This window comes from Sinocyclocheilus rhinocerous, unplaced genomic scaffold (genome assembly GCF_001515625.1).
Source record: "Sinocyclocheilus rhinocerous isolate Xijiao unplaced genomic scaffold, SAMN03320098_v1.1 scaffold722, whole genome shotgun sequence".
In the NCBI taxonomy this organism is placed as follows: domain Eukaryota; kingdom Metazoa; phylum Chordata; class Actinopteri; order Cypriniformes; family Cyprinidae; genus Sinocyclocheilus; species Sinocyclocheilus rhinocerous.
This window is the reverse complement of record NW_015638934.1, coordinates 66,745-86,650: the sequence shown is the minus strand read 5'-3', so window position 1 is coordinate 86,650 and position 19,906 is coordinate 66,745. Positions and strand designations below refer to the sequence as shown.

General features: G+C 36.8%; 2 protein-coding genes across 4 annotated transcripts in view; one reads left to right on the top strand and one right to left on the bottom strand.

Annotated features, from left to right (window-relative positions):
* LOC107750085 (protein phosphatase 1L-like) overlaps nucleotides 1-1,864 on the bottom strand; it is a 22,407-nt gene extending 20,543 nt beyond the window's left edge. For both annotated transcript variants that reach the window (XM_016565350.1, XM_016565349.1), the window contains exon 1: nucleotides 1,192-1,864. In XM_016565350.1, the coding sequence (XP_016420836.1) occupies nucleotides 1,192-1,539 (348 nt within the window). In that variant the 5' untranslated portion in view covers nucleotides 1,540-1,864. The remainder of the gene's footprint in view (nucleotides 1-1,191) is intronic.
* Nucleotides 1,865-5,308: 3,444 nt separating this feature from the next.
* On the top strand, nucleotides 5,309-18,721 carry nmd3 (NMD3 ribosome export adaptor). 2 transcript variants are annotated; one of them, XM_016565345.1, is made up of 16 exons: nucleotides 5,309-5,396; nucleotides 5,959-6,004; nucleotides 6,167-6,301; nucleotides 7,587-7,683; nucleotides 7,764-7,844; nucleotides 7,917-8,045; nucleotides 10,108-10,198; nucleotides 10,330-10,408; nucleotides 10,708-10,804; nucleotides 12,049-12,166; nucleotides 12,930-13,075; nucleotides 14,641-14,753; nucleotides 14,842-14,914; nucleotides 15,716-15,822; nucleotides 18,223-18,293; nucleotides 18,373-18,721. In XM_016565345.1, the coding sequence occupies exons 2-16, from the start codon at nucleotides 5,961-5,963 to the stop codon at nucleotides 18,504-18,506; spliced, it is 1,515 nt and encodes a 504-aa protein (XP_016420831.1). In that variant the 5' UTR covers nucleotides 5,309-5,396; nucleotides 5,959-5,960; the 3' UTR covers nucleotides 18,507-18,721. The 2 variants fall into 2 exon arrangements, with proteins under 2 accessions (XP_016420831.1, XP_016420832.1); XM_016565346.1 differs by having other exon boundaries at nucleotides 5,945-6,004.
* The last annotated feature ends 1,185 nt before the right edge of the window (nucleotides 18,722-19,906 follow it).

Genomic DNA, 19,906 nt, shown 5'->3' with positions numbered 1-19,906 from the left:
TGTGTGTGTGTCTGTGTGTGTTTGTGTGTGAGTGTGTGTGTGTGTGTCTGTGTGTGTGTGTGTGTGTGTGTGTGTGTGTGTGTGTCTGTGTGTGTGTGTGTGTATATGTGTCTGAAATCCAAAAACAGCTGTCCTTTTCTCTTAAATCTGTACAGCATAAACACAATGCTTAATGTTATATAACTTCCAATCCAAACTAATAATGGAACAATGTTTAGTATTTTTTGTAATATATTGTGGGAAAGAAAAATGGACTTTCTTACTCTTGAAAGCTGTTATCTTATGTCCATACAAACAGGTGATCTTGTGCTGATGTTAATGCAAGCATTACATTTTATGGAAACCAAATATTTCAGGATATTAAGTAAACTAATATTAAGGATATTAAGTAAAGATCATGTTCCATGAAGATATTTTGTAAATTTCCTACCGTAAATATATCAAAACGTAATTTTTGATTAGTAATATGCATTGCTAAGAACTTAATTTGAACAACTTTAAAGATGATTTTCTCAATATTTACATTTTTTTGCACCCTCAGATTCCAGATTTTCAAATAGTTGTATCTCGACCAAATATTGTCCTATCCTAACAAACCATACATCCATGGAAAGATTATTTATTCAGCTTTCATATGACAAAAATCGACCCTTATGACTGGTTTTGTGGTTCAGAGTCACAAATGTCCCAGGTTAAAAAAAGTACACTTCCATAATGTACTTACTTAAAGGGCTCTATTTTTGCGCACTCATTTTGTACTTAATATACTAAAAATTATTCTTTAGATTCTTTTTCACTGTGAATATGAACTAAAATGCGCTTTTAACATACTATCTCTGTATTTTAAAAAAATTATTTAGTCACCACTTGTAGTACACTTGAACCCATCTTTCATAAGCTTTGTCCAAATACTCACACTTGCGGTCTTGGCCACTTGAGAGCGCGAGCGAGCGACAGGAAGTAAGTGCGCTGACTAAATAATTTTTTTAAAATACAGAGATAGTATGTTAAAAGCGCATTTTAGTTCATATTCACAGTGAAAAATTATCTAAAGGATAATTTTTAGTATATTAAGTAGAAAATTAGAGCGCAGATGCATGCACAGACAGACAGACAGACAGACAGACAGATGCATGCACAGACAGACAGACAGACAGACAGATACATGCACAGACAGACAGACATGTTCACCTCTCCTCCATGCCCATCGAAGATGCCGTAGATGTTGGTATGGCTCTGGTTGAGTGCGTCTGTGACGATGTCGAACCTGTCCTCCATGTGATCCCTCCTGCCCTGGATGGAGTACACCGCTGCGCCGCTGCTCTTGTGCTGCCACGTCTTGGAGAACCCCTCAAGCAGCATCCCCTCGCTGTGCATCATCTCCTCCACCCGGCCCTTCATCTTGCTGACGGCGTCGCGGCTGGAGCGCAGGATGGTCTTCACCTCGAGGACGCTCCAGAGAGCCAGACTGCCGCCGAGGAGCAGCAGAGTCTGCGGCCGCAGCAGCAGATAGCGCACGGTCCGAGCCAGCGGACTCATGCTCCCTCACACACACACACACACACTCTCTCTCGCTCACACTGAACTAATGACGGCAGCGCATCACAGACAGACGCTCCTGCTCTCCTCCACTGCGCTAATGACGCGTGCACACATCAGAACCCTGTTCATGTCAAGACTAGCCCTTCGAAAATTATTAGTGCATGCAGTTTGTTTTCTTTTTAAAATAACAACCAGATGCAACGCTTGTTTCCCTTCGAGAATGGTAAATAAATGCCGTGTTTAGTCCTGCGACGCGGCTGCGCGGGCAGGTGTTCTGTGTAGCGGGTGCGCGCATCGCGCGTGCTCACGGCAGCGCGCTCTCGTGTCAGGGTTGCCAAGTCCGCGGTTTTCCCGCGAATAGACCTTTATCACAGCGGAATTGATTACCGGAAGTGCTCGTCGAAGCAGTGTATCGATTCTTCCCGTTATGTATATTTTTCAATATGCTGCAATCACCTAGTTGAATAAAAGCCTGTTAAAATGAGCATCTGCAGGATGATTTGAAAATCCGGACATTTTCAGAGACAGACGAAGAGATATTCTGACGATTACTGTGCACAGAATTTTCCAAACTCAACACAACTTGTTGTTTTAATCCAACGTAACGTTACCGATTTCACCACACTGTGCCAGCGCTCGTTTAAATAGTGACTGCAGTGCTGCATTGTGTGCCAGACCTGATGAATAAGATCAGAATTAACATATTTATTCATTTGCATTAAATTCTAGTCATTATTCTGCCGTTTTTCATTCAGTCATATCACTGTATGTAATTCACATATTTATGCCAAAATTCTTAATTAATATTCAAAGTCACGTGTTATACTGTTTAAGATTAATTAGCCTAAACGTTCAACACTGTTACATTTCTTTAAGGCAACGCCCGCGCATTCATTCATCTAGTTTAATACTGCTCTTACGAAAATTAACCATGGTATGTGTAGTAAAAAACTGGCAATACAAATGGAAATCAGTACGCGGAAATTAAATATGGTTACTACATATTTACTATAGTAAAACCATGGTTAATTTTTGTAAAGGTGTTTATCAGTCAAATTCATTTTAAAAATGTAAACGGGTATGAAATATGATCAGTAAGAGAAAAACATTGTTAATGAGAAGATGAACTTGACTGCAGCAGGTTAGTTGGGAAATAAATGTATTTATTATTCAGAATGCACATTTGGAAGGGAAATGTATTAATACACTCTAAAAAATGCTGGGTTAAATATAACCCAGCGCGGGGTTAAAAAGGGACAAACCCAACCCAACAACCCAACCGCTGGGTCAAAACAACCCAACCGCTGGGTCAAAACAACCCAATAGTTGGGTCAAAACAACCCAATAGCTGGGTCAAAAAAAAGCATTTTTTAGAGTGTAGGAACATTTCAGCAGGTGATATGAGATGTAGGCCTAAACATCCTCAGTTTCGAAATGCATATTCCACGCGAACGTGCTCCCGCGTAATATTTTAGAAGGACCTTCATCCCACCGCATCTCATCCATGTTTGATCAGGAAATGGTGAAAACCTAGGCAGTGTGTCGTTGTTTAGAATAAAAGCAGCCAGGTACGCTGCAGTAACACCGGCCAAAGAAAGGAAAGAGAGGATCTCTCATTAGTTTTAATTGCGTTGCTGTGCGACCGGAAGTGGCGATCCACTGCTTCACTCACCGGATATAGGAAGTGTGAGAAAGGTCTATTGGGCTACTGTTGTTTTTCATGTCCGAAGCAAACGTGATATAGTCAGTGTAGGGAAGGTTACTTTGGAAATGTAATAGGTTACAGATTACAAGTTACCCTATCTAAAATGTAACTTTTTCAATTACTTTATTAAAGTAATGTCACTTACTTTTGATTACTTTTCTTATTTTCTAATGAATGTTTTCAGCTGTTAATCCTTTTCAAACATTTACACCATGCAGGGTTAAGCTTACAGTAGTGCTCAACACTGTCAGACTTTCACAATCCTTCATCACTTGAATTAAGATGAAAACATTTGAACACATCCACCACAAAATCAGACTTTCGTACCGCCTTTTACTTTGAGATTGATCTGAAGTTTAATGCAGATTTAAAATCATAAGAAATTGTTTACTGATGCTGTTTTTGAAACCAAATCTTCGCATAACTACAGGAAACACTGGCATCTAACAATGCTTTGGGGGGAAAAAACAGTTATTTAAATAAAAGCATATACATCAACCCAAATAGGGCCATCTAATAAGCATGTGTCTTATTAACTCCTGAAACATTGGTGTTTTTTTTAAAACATCTGTTTGTATATGATATGACGATATTTTCTCAAAAGAAACGGTGAAATTCTCATGAAGTGACTCAGCAGTTCTAGATATTATGTTCATGTGTTCATGTACTCATATATACTCACTAGCTTCTCTAGTTTTTTTTATGTTTTCTTTTTATTTATTATACAGTTAACAAAAGCAAAGAAGGCCTCTAACACTAGCTTCTCTATTCTTTTTCTATTCTATCTGTTTTCTTTTTATTTATTATATAATTTTAAAAAAACTTGCTATGTGTACTGCGTTAAGCTAACTGAGACTTGTTATAGCACTTGTGTATTACACATTGTGTCTTAGTAACTGTAACCGATTACAGGTATATTTATTTTGTAATTAAATTACGTAACGCCATTACATGTAACTAGTTACTCCCCAACACTGTAAATTGCAATGCAAACCCCCTCGAAACACCATTGGGCTAGTTTTGAGTAGGAATGGGGGGTTTTATTGTGAAGACCTGGCAACCCTGTGTGCTGCTGTTTGACAGAATCAGATGGCAGACAGACAGGTTTTCACCGTCAGTACTAGAGCTGTGTGTTGTCAGTGAGACAAAACATCTGCAGTCTCACACTCACACACACAAGACGATGGTCTCACGTTTGTTTATTTACATTCTAAATACAAGAAACCAAACGACCTGTCAAAATAAAAGTCCCAGCTCTGCGCTGGAGTAATAAAAATAGGAACCACAAAATTGTGAGTCAGAGTTTCCTGGTTTTTAATGAAGAAAAAAACTGGTTATACACCTCTGCAATGTAATCAAATGGATTGTTGGAGGCTTGTTTTGACCAACTAAATAAATAAGCAAACTTACAAATACATTTTAAAAAAATGACATGAAATATTGTTTTGATTTGTAGTTATTTAACTATGTGAGAAAGGGGTGAAAATATGAGAGATATGAAACAGCTCTTGAGGAATCACTTACCTGGAACAACAGTCAGTTTCTCTTTAGGCTAATTACAAGTTCGTAAACATTCGGGATGCGCGCGCATCATGGTTGCAGAAATAATAATAATAATAATAATAAAGTCCGAATTAGCAGATATAAACTTGCATTTGCCAGGGGAAAAAAAAAACAGAATTGTGAGATGAAATAAATCAATGTTATGTAAAATGTTAATAGGAATAGCTTTAAATAATATTTTATGCGGTAACTGTAGGGCTAATACTATGAACTGCATATGTGAAAATTATGTAGACCTATTGTTTAAATCAAATGTATGCTTTAAATGTAGAGTAATCATTGAAGTTTTCATCCGTAAGTCTGTCCATTTAAACGTCTGCGTTTAGCTTCAAATGGCGTCTTTGACGACAGTATCTATAAAAATTATTTGCATTCCGATTTTGATCAAAAGGCACAATTTTTTCTTATTCCATGGATTTTACCCGTTTCCCTCCACTTGTTACCAGTGTGTTTTTTTCATTGTGAAATAAATGCTTTCTCTAGTTCACGTTATTGGCCTAGGCGCAGACACGTGTGCTGTGTTCATGTGATGCTCACCAGAAGTTATTGATCTAATTGAATTGGTTATCGCCGAATCTCCAACACAGTGAGTATTGGTTTAGTGTTTCTATATACTGACACGCACCTTACTAAACAGCGCTACGGTAACGGTAACGTTAGTACAGTCATGTGTCAGACGGTAATAATACTCATGTTTTACATGCAGGATTTCCACAATCATCCATATATAATATAAATAACGCCAGGCAAATAAAGCGCAAATCAGAAGCTACAGGGAGAATCCAAGAAGCACTGTTCTCTTCTGTTAGACTTTCCTGGGAGTTTTTGGTTATTAAAATGTAGCGCTATCAAACGATTAATCGCGATTAATCGCATCCAAAATACAAGTTTTTGTTTACATATGTGTGTATGTGCTGTGTATATTTATTATGCATATATACACAAACATATATTTATATAACCTATATTATACATAAATATATTTAATATATAAACATAGCATATTTTTCTTAAATATATACTGTATGTGTGTGTGTTCAAATATACATAATAAACATACACAGTACACACACATGTATTATGCAAACAAACTTTTATTTCGGATGCGATTATTAAAATGAGTTATTATCTTTGGTTTGTTGTTGTAGTCATGGAGTACATGCAAGGCCCGCCCTCAAGCAGCCAAGGCAATATGTGAGTATCACAGTCTGATTTTTGTGAGTGTTGTGATAGTGACAGCTTATAAGAGTGTTTTCAAATGTTCATCTCCATTGCTTTCTGAATGAACTCTTTTGATTGAGATGTTTGGATCATTTCTGAATCACTCGCTCTTTCTGCTTTTCTCTGGGCTCGCAGCCTGTGCTGTATGTGTGGCATTGCCATTCCTCCAAACCCAGCCAACATGTGCGTCTCCTGCTTGAGAAATAAAGTGGACATCTCGGAAGGAATTCCCAAGCAAGTCACCGTCCATTTCTGCAGGCAGTGTGAACGGTACGGTCTGAAATCGACTTAACAGCTCAAGAAAATAAACTATGACCATGTCTACTGACAATGAAAGTGGAGTTAGGGTTGGAGCACAACTGAGAAACATTACAAGAACTTAACTCATAACTGATAAATGTCTTATGAGGAGTATATAATGGCAGAATTGTCATTTTTTGGGGGGGTGAACTATCCCTTTAAATCATAAAATGCAGACGAAAGCATCATGACACTCTTATTAACTACCTGTTGATGTTTATATTCTCTTGTCAAGAACATATATGATAATAAATGGGCCTCATTCACTAACATGATTCAAGCATCAAAACAGTAAGTTTAATGCAGCTTTAATTTTTTTCCATACATTCCGTACCAAAAAATTATGACTATTTACTGTGATTTACAAAAGACCCACTCAAATGACTGACATTAAAAATAAACAATCAGATAAAACAGAGCAATGCAAAAGCATTTAAACAAAAGCAAGGTTTTAGCTGCTTTTAAAACGTGTCCTTAGATCTTAAATCCAAAAGAAGGAAAATTCAACAATTTGGGAGCAGCAACGTTAAGTTCTCCTGTGTGTATAAATGCTAATAATCCATGCTTTATTAGTGAATGAGACCGATGGTTTTGATTAATAGTGAAAAAGGAACATGTATGTGACCCTGGAGCACAAAAGCAGTGTTAAGTCGCTGGGGTATATTTGTAGCAATAGCCAACAATACATTGTATGGCTCAAAATTATACATTTTTCTTTTATGCCAAAAATCATTAGGCTATTAAGTAAAGATCATGTTCCATGAAGATATTTTGTAAATGTCCTACCGTAAATATATCAAAACTTAATTTTTGATTAGTAATATGCATAGCTAAGAACTTCATTCGGACAACTTTAAAGGCGACTTTCTCAATATTTTGATTTTTTTGCACCCTCAGATTCCAGATTTTCAAATAGTTGTATCTCAGCCAAATATTGTTCTATCCTAACAAACCATACATCAATGGAAAGCTTATTTATTCAGCTTTCAGATGATGCATAAATCTCAATTTCAAAAAATTGACCCGTACGACTGGTTTTGTGGTCCACATATGTTTTAGTTCATTTAGAATACGATTACTTGTGTGCAGGAATATTGCACAGCTCTAAAGCATGTCAGCATCTCTTTTAGAACTGAAATAAAGGACTAGAATATGGATTGGATGATGGTAAAGATCCCTGAAACACAGATCGAAAGTTCTAGCTCTGAGTGTGTGACGATGACGTCTAAATAAGTGTTTTCTTGTGTGTCTGTAGGTACCTGCAGCCTCCGGGGACGTGGCTCCAGTGCGCTCTGGAGTCCCGTGAGCTTCTGGCTCTGTGCCTTAAGAAACTCAAGGCTTCCATGGCAAAGGTTGGTAACTCACAGAATCACATCGACGACCGCTGCAGCTGATGCTGAGTTCACAGTGTGTTTCGTTTATTACCCTCAAGGTGAGACTTATCGATGCGGGCTTCTTATGGACGGAGCCGCACTCTAAAAGAATCAAGATGAAGCTGACCATCCAGAAAGAGGTAGTGTAGGAGACTTCTAGACTGAGGGGACTCCAGATTGGAAGTGTTTCAGTGAGACTGATGTGTCTGTAGGTCATGAATGGAGCCATTCTGCAGCAGGTGTTCGTGGTGGAGTTTGTCATTCAGCCTCAGATGTGTGAGGATTGCCATCGGGTGGAGGCCAAAGACTTCTGGAAAGCTGTCGTGCAAGTCAGACAGAAGGTACACGCAGGAGACGCATGCCTAGAGCAGAGCGTTGCTAAAATATTTAAATTATACTACGGGGCCGTTGAATGCTTGAATCTGATTGGCTGACGAACGTTCTAAGGTGTGCAATTACAACGTAGTTCCAGGAAGCTCTTGACTGCATTACATGTTCATATCACTTCAGTTATTTCAAAGGAACTTACAGCCTAAAACAGCAAAAGAACCAAAACCCACAACGACACTGGCCAAACAAATCAATATAGTAAACAATAGGAAAAAAACGACAGATCATTTCCATGTTTTCGCCACAAAATTACATTTTATTATGTACGGAAAGCACATACTCTATCTCTCCCGCTCTCTCCGTCACAGACGCACATACGGTTTGCACACACGCTAACATACACGCTTATGTTGTTAGCGCTACTCTGACGATTTTATCAGTAACATCAACTTAAAAGCTACATGACTTCTCATAAGCGAGGTAACAACAGCGGCGCTGTTCGTGAAGAAAATTAACTTAATGTGTGCATTATTTTCTAAGAATTCAAAGGCCTGTTGTCAATTATTCCTTACGTATTTAATCCTAAAATATTTAATCAAATGTTAAGTTGCACTGAATTAAAAGCATGGTAAGAGTTACGATTATTTGTCATTTATTGTGCCATTGACATTCTGCTAGTTAGGTCTTAAAGTGAGAGCAGCCTAATATACCTGCTGCTAATAAGGATCAATGTGTATTTAATTTACACAGTGTTTTGTTTTATATTTAATTTGATTGCTTTTAATTTCTATAGTATTTCTTACATTAATATTATTGTTAGATTTTGTAAGTCTTTTGTATTTGTTTTCCTTATTATTTTTAATTTGCCGCTTTAGTCTTATTTTACAACTGACTGTTTAGTTGTCTTCAATAATTGCTTGAGAACTATACTCGTATCAATTAATTGACTGTACTTATATTAGTAAGTCAAGTATTAGTTTTTGCTGTGGTATCGGAATTGATGTTTGTTTGTTTTTTTTGTGAAAAACTCAAGTAGTAACAATTAGGAAAAGCAAATGTAAACTGAATTTTGACTGCAATATGCTGATATCTGTAACCTTCAGTGATCTTCAGGGAAGTGTCTTTAATTTTTTTGGGCCTACTTCTGCTGAACCTAGAGATGCACTGATTGCAATTTTCTTTGCCGATTCTGATTTTATTTTATTTTTTTAAGTGTGAACTGCCGATACCGATTTTTGCTGATTCTGATTTTCTTTCTAAGAACTATATCATTGACAGCATATACAAACAAAAATCTATACTTTTTTCAATGCAAAAAAAATATATTATTATTATTAAACATTACAATTCCCTCCAATCTGGACTAAGTTACTATAAATGCAGTTTCACTGCAAAATTTCAAATGCATAAATAATTTTATAAGATTAATGTTTTAAATATTTTAAACATACAAATAAGAAATGTTGGGGGAAATGCAATGATCATTTTAAATATGAAACCAAACCACCAGTAGGTGGCGGCAAATGACTGCGAGTCATTTAGTCATTCATTCAACCGATTCGTTCTAACGACTGATTCATTCAGAAACAAGGAAAGTGACTGTCTTTTATGAATGGGTTTCTGAATCATTGATTCACTCGATTCGTTCAAAAACGTGGAATCATTCCGTAACGAAACACCGCTGTGTTGCTCGGAGACACAAAACAGTTGTGCTGTGGCTTTGATTAGAACTACTTTCGTCAGCGAAATTTAGCAAAAACAGTGAATATTGTGTCTAAAATGTAAGTTACTTAATTTTAACACTTTTGTTTATTGAACTACTATTGTATAAAATCAGTGTCACATTGCAATCGCGTTGATATTCGGGTTAAACATCTTGGTCGTGCAATGCTGCGTACCTAAATCATATATTATAATTATTTTTTCGACCTGGCCGATCGATCGGTGCATCTCTAGCTGAACCCTATTGCTTTCAGACAGTATCATTCACATTTGCCTTCTGTGTTTATTATTTAAAGTGTTACTGTTTCTCTGTGCCTTCAGCATTGTATTATTTACTTTTTCGTTCTTCAGACTGTCCACAAAAAGACATTTTACTACTTGGAGCAGCTGATTTTGAAGCACAAGCTGCATCAGAACACAGTGCGCATCAAAGAGATTCATGGTATATTTCCCATCATCCTCCTCCTCCTCCTCGGTGTTTGTCTGATGCTGTGTTATGAGTTCTGGTTATAGTCATAGGTTTGACCCATCTGTATTGTTCTTCCTTTTTAATATATTTCTGTCTGTCTTCAGAGGGCATTGATTTTTACTACGCCTCTAAGCAGCATGCTCAGAAGATGGTGGATTTCTTGCAGTGCACAGTTCCCTGCAGGTCTGAAAATCATAGTCTTATGAAACAAAACGTTCATTTAGTTTGTGCACCTGTTCTGCTGGATAAACTATTTCACATGCATTCGCTCATATGTAGAGTTTAGTGATTTGAATGCACACAACTGAAATCCCAAACATATACCATGCACTTTGCAAACGGTAAGATTCGCTTTGTTTAGTTCAGTGTGTCGTTGAAGGGAAGCATGAGAAAGAGCTAAAGTCTTGTATCTAATCAAATCCCTGCTGTGATGAGTTTTTATGTTGGGTGTATTAAACTAATAGGGAATGTTGTTTGTGAAGGTCGAAGGCGTCTCAGCGGTTGATCTCTCATGATATTCACTCCAATACTTACAACTACAAAAGCACCTTCTCAATGGAGATCGTTCCTGTGTGTAAGGTAAACATCGTTTATTCATTCTGTGCTTCGTTCATGCTGGGTGAATGCTTTTCACTGACTGTTTTATTGGTTTTTATTTTCTGGTTCTCTGTTGATGTATGTTGTACCGTCAAGTAGGGCTGCACGATATTGGAAAAAACTCTCATTGCGATATTTTGTTTTTCTGCGATATATATTGCGACATGAAAAAACAAAATCACCAGATGGCTTGAATAGCTCTATTTGAAAGAAAAAAAAATCGGTGATTTTGTAGGTGAGTAAATCAGCATAAAAAAATAAACAAATTACAAGCATAGATAAATATGTGACCCTGGAGCATATTTATAAGGAACATATATGCCAAAAATCATTAGGATATTAAGTAAAGATCATGTTCCATGAAGATATTTTGTAAATCTCCTACCGTAAATATATCAAAACTTAATTTTTGATTAGTAATATGCATTGCTAAGAACTTAATTTGAACAACTTTAAAGATGATTTTCTCAATATTTAGATTTTTTTGCACCCTCAGATTCCAGATTTTCAAATAGTTGTATCTCAGCCAAATATTGTCCTATCCTAACAAACCATACATCAATGGAAAGATTATTTATTCAGCTTTCAGATGATGCATAAATCTCAATTTCAAAAAATTGACCCTTAATACTGTGTTTTTGTGCTCCAGGGTCACATTTAATAGAACAAAGATACAAATGAAATAAACAGTGTTTTATATTTTTCAGGTAAGTCTAACAGTATTCAGTTGCAGAAAATGAATAATCAACACTGCGTAGTCTTCACTGTCCTCACACAAATCTAACAAATCTGTGTTAAAGCTACAAAAGTGATTTTTCTCTCAGTGTTTTGTTGTTTGATTTACATTCATGACACAGAAAGCCTCCGGAAACAATACACTGTTACACATCCGTTTTCTTTCTCACTTGTTTACCTAAACCATAAGCAACTGTGTTTACAAGGATACTTGCAGAGACATGCGTTTCGACATAAATATAGCGATCAGTATACTGAACCTCACACATCCTGCGATGTGATATCTATGTGAAATATATCGATGCTGAAACGATATATCGTGCAGATCTACCGTCAAGAAGAACGGTTTAATCATTGGAACGCATAATTAAAAAGCGGGACGCATTATTCTGTGCTGTGTATTCCGCTCTGCTCACACACATTCATGGATCGATTTCACATGTAATGCATAGCTTTAGAAAATAAAAATCCCCCTCCTCGCTGTCTCGCAGGATAACGTGGTGTGTCTGTCTCCACGGCTCGCCCAGAGTCTGGGAAACATGGGTCAGGTGTGTGTCTGCATCCGGGTCACCAGCTCTATACACATGATTGACCCCAACACCCTGCAGAGTGAGTTACTGCACACTTACACGTACTTGTGTTCAAAAGACAATGGCTTATTGCTCAGGTGGTTTTGGGGCTTATTTCTCTCTTCTTTATCAGCTTGCAACATATGTTATTTCTTAACGGCACACAAAGTTATTGTTGTATGTATTGTGGTGTCCTATATTGACATGCATGTTTTTCTTCAGTTTAGTTGGGGTTGTTATGTACGTCTGTATATTGTCTTGTAATGTGTTTATGCTCTTCTGTCTTGCTGGGGGAGGTTGTTTGTATGGTCTGTGTACACTAACAGTCAAATATTTGGGGCAGTAAGATATATTTCTTCTATTCAGCAAGGATTCATTAAATTGGAAATGCATTTTCTGAACTGATAATAATCAGAAATGTTTCTTGAGCAGCAAATCAGCATATTAGAATGATTTCTGAAGATCATGTGACACTGAAGACTGGAGCAATGATGCTGAAAATACACAGAAATCAATTACAGTTTAACAGATTTGTGGCATAAAAGAAAAATGGATAATTTTGACCCATACAATGTATTGTTGGCTATTGCTACAAATATACCCCAGCGACTTAACACTGCTTTTGTGCTGCAGGGACACATTTAGTCTGGCGAGATCAAATACATTAATATTGTCATATCTATTATCGTGCTTCTCCATTAACTTTTGCTGAAATATGTTTTTTAAAAAACCTGCTGTCAATCATAACGCCCAGGTCTTTAGAGGATGGTATTTTATTTATTGTAGTGTGTGTTTGATTTCAGTTGCTGAGGTGGAAGGGAACACATTCTGGCGTCACCCGTTCAGCAGTCTGTGTAGCCCGCGTCAGCTGGAGGAGTTCATGGTCATGGACATCGACATTATCAGAGATCAGAAGTTAGGAGCCGGCGCCGGTCTCACGTCCAATAAGGTAAAACTCCTACATACTCCAGTAGACTTGTGCCGGTATTCGGTAATGCCATATATCACGGTAATGTAATTACATCAGAAGTAACTGTAATTAAATTACAGAAAAAACTAAGAGTAAACCCTTATATTTCTGTATTGCTTTATTGCATTTAAATGTTCAGTTATTTTTGTTATATGAAAAAAGTTATTAAACCTGTTATACTGTATTATGACAGCACTTTTTTTTTAAACTAAATTTCAATATCGTGATAATACCGTATACCGTGATAAAAGCATTAACAATTAATCGCAACATGAAAATTTGATACCGGCATATCCCTATACTCCAGTAAACAACAAGTGACGAATACTAAAGTGAAGTGGAAGTGTTGTCTTTAAATGCTGGTAACTGCTTAATAATGTTAATTTTGTTCCAACCCAAAGACTTAACAGATTTCACAGTTCTTCTTTAAATGATTAGTCAGCTATACTGTCTTCAGGATACTCTGTATCATGCTCATAACCCAATCAGATGCATTTCATATGGATGCATCTCCTTAAACGTTCCTTATCTAAGAGGCACTTCAATACATAGAGGCACAGAAGGGCTTAGGCTCATCCGAACGCAGAATGACTGTCTGGATTGTCTTACACCGTGGCGTCACATCAAAAGGACATAGAACTAGGGATATGCCGGTATCGAATTTTCATGATGTGATTAATTGCTAAAGCTTTTATCACGGTATACGGTATTATCACGGTGTTGAAATTTAGTTGCAAAAAAAGTGTTGTCACAATACAGTATACCAGGTTTAATAACTTTGTTTCTTATAACAAAAATATCTGAACATTTAAATACAATAAAGCAATACACACAAAATGTGTAAAGTTAAAAGTTTTACACAGATTAAAGTGTAGTCCAGATTAAAATGTAAAAAAGTTTGAAAATAAATAGCCTATTAAGTCTAAATATTTAAATATTTGGCGCTGTGATGAACATCATAGCAAATACACAAATCTGAACAGCTGTTTAAATCATTTAAACACGTTTCAGAAACAAAGTAGCACAGCTGCTTTGTTTCTTGGGGTTTCCGGGGTAACAGCTGCATTTCTGCTGTTCAGCGCCATCTGCTGTCAGAGAGTAAAAGTGCTTTCATCCAGAGCGTCTCTCACGCGCTCCGCCACGCGCTCCGCCGTGCGCTTCTCATCCGTGCTTGTTTACATCAGAGAGTGCACGCAGCATACAGCGCTGTTGTGCATTGTGACCAGTTGATGGGAAAAGTATTCTTAAAATGCATTCAAAATTCGGAATAATTTGTAATAAATAATTATTCTCGGTATTTTGAAGTGCCCACGGTAACAATCAAAACAAATATCGTGCATATTCATTATCGTGACATATCGCATTACCGAATACCGGCTACATAGAACCCATTATAATCAATAATGCCGTCTACACTGAATGTGTTTTGTAGCATCTGCCCTGTTCTGTTTCTCATGCACTACACACACTTGCCCTAACAGGACAAATGGATTTGGTACATCATCTGATTGTACTATTATAAATTTGCGTGTTTGTGTTTGCAGCACACGTTGGCTGAGGTTTGGGTTCAGAAGACGTCAGAGATGGACTCTAGTCATCAGTATCACTGCAGAACGTTCCTGGGTCACCTGCTGAACATCGGAGATCTGGTGCTGGGGTCAGTTCACACGTGGCACTTTAGTGATTTAATGCAGAAAACAGGGAAATATGTTGATTTTAACATGCTTCTTTTTTTTTTACCTTAGTTTTGATTTTGCCAATGCTAATATCAATGATGAGTTCCTCAATAAGATGAACCCTCACCATGTTCCTGATGTGGTAAGAATCATCACTGCAACTCGTATGCATGTAAATGATGTGTAGGGCCTGTGCAAATACAGTGGCCCCAAGAAGTGTTTAGACACTCAAACTATTCTGCATGCCCTAGGATTAGATACAAATATGCAAACACTGCATAAGCTTTTGTCTAAACTCACTTTCAGAGGCAGTTTTGCAGTGCTTTTTTAAATAAATTTTTTGTTTTTAATACATCCGCTACTGTTTAAAATTTTGGGGTCAGAAATTATTACTTTGAAGTAGCAAGGACGCATTTCATTGACCAAAAGTGACAGTTAAGACATTTAAATTGTTACCAAAAAAATTTCAAATTTTCAAAAAGTTTCAAATGTTCTTTTCTATGCATCAAAAAAAATTCTGAAGAAAATGTAGAAGAAAATTCAGCTTTGCCATCAGGAAAAAAAAAAATGTTACAATAGAAAACACCTTATTTTAAATTGTAACAATATTTCAGAAGAGAAGAGACTTCTTTCAAAAACATTTAAAAAATCTTATCGACATCTCATCAACATTTTAATGATAGTGAGTCAGTCACTCAGTCTGTATAAACTGAAAAATATACCCAAAAAAACCATCATACCTGATATGTGAAGATAACATCTACTTGTGTCAGAATTAGTCAGAACTACGCTTTTATTGAAAGCGACTTGCATTGCATTCAACATACAAATCAATTCTTGTTTTTTCTGGAAATCAAACCCATGACTGTGACATTGCTAGCTACAGCAACATGTTGATCTTGAATAATGATATTAATAATAATAACATGCTGCTGGTGTTCAGGTGCTGATAAAGAAGAGTTATGACCGCATGAAGCGGGTGAAGAACCGAGTGTGGAAGCTGAGGGAGCTGGACCGAGAGAGAGACGCTACAGACACCGATGATGAGAGGTGAGGAGATCTGAGGCTGCTCACATTTACCCCTCAAATTCCCTTTATTATAATGCAAAGAAAAAATTACTAAATCATAGCTGTATTTGTTGAATGCTAATAACAGATAAAACTTGCAGAGAGAAGAATTTATTTGGAATTAATGAGAAAAATGACAATTACGAAACCATGAGAACTTGGAAGCATTACAGTAATGAGGATGAGACTTCTACATTAATGATAATTTATGGGTTGTCATAAAAAATGGTCTAATGTAAAGAGCTGTAATGGTCCTAAAATAAGCTTCATTTTCTTTATTCAAGTTTTTTTTTTCCTTCATGATTTCAGGGTGAAATACAACAGACACGCTTACATGAAATTTACTTTGTTCAGATATAGTGTGGATAAACCATAGACTGTATAAAAACATGGACGTAGTGTCCGTGACGTCACCCGTAGGTTCCTGAAGAGCGTTTTTGAAGCCTAAAGTGGGCAAAGCCGGCCGTCGCCATCTTGGCAGCGCGTGACCGCGCGTCACTCCCGGATAATCGAAAATGGGCAAAAAGGCGGGAGCTGGTTGCTGAAGCCACGCCCACCTAGCTCGACGGTGGTGAAAGCGGCGGCAATCCCCCTGTCACTCAAGTGGCCACGCCCTTAATTATGCAGAACTTTAAGGCTTAATATAATTTAAACGGATGACTTATAAAAAAATTCACCCCCTCACAGTTGTCATGAAGGGTATATAGCTATATAGACCAAAATCATTTTTTGAACCAGGCTGTAAACATGTTTTTTTCTACTGTAAAGTTAGGCATTTTAACATGGGGAGTCTATGGGACTGACTCCCTTTTGCAGCCAGCCTCTAGCGGCCAGTTGATGAATTACAGTTTAAGTCACTTCCGTGTTTGCTTCACGAGACAGAGCGGGAGGTTGCTGCTTGGGATAAACGTATGAAGAATAAGGAACAAAATGACTTTGAATGTCTACAGCATTAGTTTTCCCCATTTTTGGTGATAGTCACATTATAATTTTGTCTAGTGATGTCAAAAGTACCGGTGTTTCTGTCGTGAGCTGATACTAAAATTGTAAATGTGTAGCAATACCATTTTTCTGCTGTACTTGCAGTACAGAAACCATGCTAACTTTATTAAAGACTTTGTTTTAATATATATATTAGTGCTGTCATACGATTAATCGCGATTAATCGCATCCAAAATAAAAGTTTTTGTTTACATAATATATATGTGTGTACTGTGTATATTTATTATGTATATTTAAATACACACACATGCATGTATATATTTCAGAAAAATATGTTATGTTTATATATTAAATATATTTATTTTGGATGCGATTAATCGTTTGACAGCACTAATATATATACATTTCATGGTAGTGACGCCAAACGTAAAAATGTGTGTATCTGACAGATGCAGTATTTTCACTGTATCACGTCTAACTCTGCAAGAGATGAAAACACATTTTTATAATTTCACTTTTTAACTGCGAAACACTTGCCGGATGTGCTTAAATCACAGTAAGATTGCTTCCCTGTCATATAGCCAGACACCAATAATCAGACTTGACATGTTAAGGTAGGACTGGGCAATATCATATCGCAATAAATTTTGTCGATAACGATGATAAGCTCTGGACATTTTTACTCCGTATGAATTAACGATCACACCACAGAAATAAAGGCCACAGCAGCAGTCCGTTCACGGCGCTAATAAGTCTGCATGCTCTGTGTGCGTCTGTGAATGAATGGTGTGGTTTCATCTGATACACAAGCGTCTGAGTCTCAACAGAAAAAATAAAATGGAAAACAGAATTTAGGGAAAAGTAAAAACAAATTTAATGAGGCCCTAAACTCATGAAATGTTGATCGGTTTGTGCTTAATGTTTCTCCTATATCTGGAGTAAATATGACCACACACATTGTCAGCTTGAGTTAAAAACAAGAGCGTGCATGTAAACGTTGTCAGTGTTAGCTAATGCATTAACAAATATTGACAAACGAGACCTTACTGTGAAGTGTTACGTAATATTTAAGAGTAAAACACTCACTGCGCTTGTCTGAATAACTTTAGTAGCTTTAATAAGACGTGAGACAGACTTGATGCTCTCTTTATGTTGCATAGTTTTTCATTTTATTACTGGATCTGGTCTTTATGAATATTTACTTAATGCCATGTAGCCTTAAATTATTATTAGCTTTAATATTTTAATAAAAAATTTAATTGGTATGGTATTGAAATGATCAAGAATCATAAAAATCCACTGGTATTGGAACAGACTACTGATATTCTAAATATCTATGTATTTTTAACATAACTTAAATTATACTTGAAACGCCAATCATCATAATCTTTTCTGATTTAGCTTTTGTTGCCTGTTTGATGATGATATTTTTTCTTATAGACAATACACTGAATTCCTGGAGGACCTGGAGGAAGATGAGATGCTGAGGAAGAACGTCAACATCTTCAGAGGTGAAGAAACGCACCACAACGCATCTCTTGAATTAATATTCTCACCGTACTCATACCAGAATCATTTTTCCCTGTACAGATGCTTCAAAGATCCCTGTGGAAAGTGAGACGGATGACGACGGCGCTCCCAGGATCTCTCTGGCGGAGATGATGGAGGATCTGAGCCTGAGCGACTCCACCGGTGGAGCAGGAGCCGATATGATGACTGATTAATGAACAACACCACAGATCAGAGCAGGTGTCAGAAGCGTGTGAAGGATTAAACTAGCCAGACAGCCACGGTTAATTCTCATGTTCATTGCTCATTTCCTAATATGCTGGTGCAGTGATGCAGTACTATAATAAATAAAATCAGTGTTTGAAAAATAAGAGTGATGGTTGACCCAAAAATTAAAATGCTGTCATTTACTCATCCTCATATGTGACCCTGGAGCACAAAAGCAGTGTTAAGTCGCTGGGGTGTATTTGTAGCAATAGCCAACAATATATTGTATGGGTCAAAATTATACATTTTTCTTTTATGCCAAAAATCATTAGGATATTAAGTAAAGATCATGTTCCATGAATATATTTTGTAAATGTCCTACTATAAATATATCAAAACTTAATTTCTGATTAGTAATATGCATTGCTAAGAACTTCATTTGGACAACTTTAAAGATGATTTTCTCAATATTTAGATTTTTTTGCACCCTCAGATTCCAGATTTTCAAATAGTTGTATCTCAGCCAAATATTGTCCTATCCTAACAAACCATACATCAATGGAAGCTTATTTATTCAGCTTTCAGCTGATGTATACATCTCAATTTCGAAAAATTTACCCTTATGACTGGTTTTGTGGCCCAGGGTCACTAATCTTAAAAAATCTAACGACTTCCTTTATTCTGCCGAACAGATAATAGGATTGTTAAATGAACATCCATTTGGGTGAACTCAGTACAATGGCAGTACATAGTAAGTGACTTGGGTTGAATTTTGTTAGTTTAGGATAAATGTTATGTGCAGACTTATGGATCATGCCTTCATTTGGAAGCGTAGTCTATTGGTCACCTTCTGGAACAAGGACAGAATGGATCTCATCATATACAGACTCGCTAGTCTGCTTCAGAAGTTGATTTCATACAGGACTGGGTCAAATCTAGACAGATTTGGTCTGCAGTTCTTCTGCTTCTTGGTTGGGTTTAAAGGCCACACACTAGGTCCAATAACAGTCCCAATGGTGTGGTTTTGAAGGTTTCTTGAATATTCTGCCTTTTCTGTGTGCAACAGTATACAATACTTCTCCTATAAAAATTAAAAAGATCAACTTTTGTTTTGACGTCCTTTTGATTTACCATTGACTAGTATGTCATCAACGATGGCTGCTGCACCTTTAATCCTCTCACGTCTTGTCAGTCTTTCTCTGAAACTAGTCTTGATCCAAAATTAGTTCAAAAAGCAGGCAAAGATATTTAATTCCTTCAACAGCGGTATTGAACCCTCTATGTGAGTTTCATTACCCATTTAGGGAATGTCAGAGCTGTATTTTTTCCCCACTGGTCAAATGTAAACTCCAGTAGTGATGTTAATATTCAACCAAAAAAAAAAAAAGTTTAATAGTGAGTCGGTGCA

Excerpts from the sequence above, each read along its gene's own strand:
- nmd3 (XM_016565345.1), top strand. The coding sequence starts at position 5,961 with ATGGAGTACATGCAAGGCCCGCCCTCAAGCAGCCAAGGCAATAT. Across the intron at positions 10,805-12,048 it reads AGATCGTTCCTGTGTGTAAG|GATAACGTGGTGTGTCTGTC; the intron begins GTAAACATCGTT and ends GCTGTCTCGCAG. Across the intron at positions 12,167-12,929 it reads TGACCCCAACACCCTGCAGA|TTGCTGAGGTGGAAGGGAAC; the intron begins GTGAGTTACTGC and ends GTTTGATTTCAG.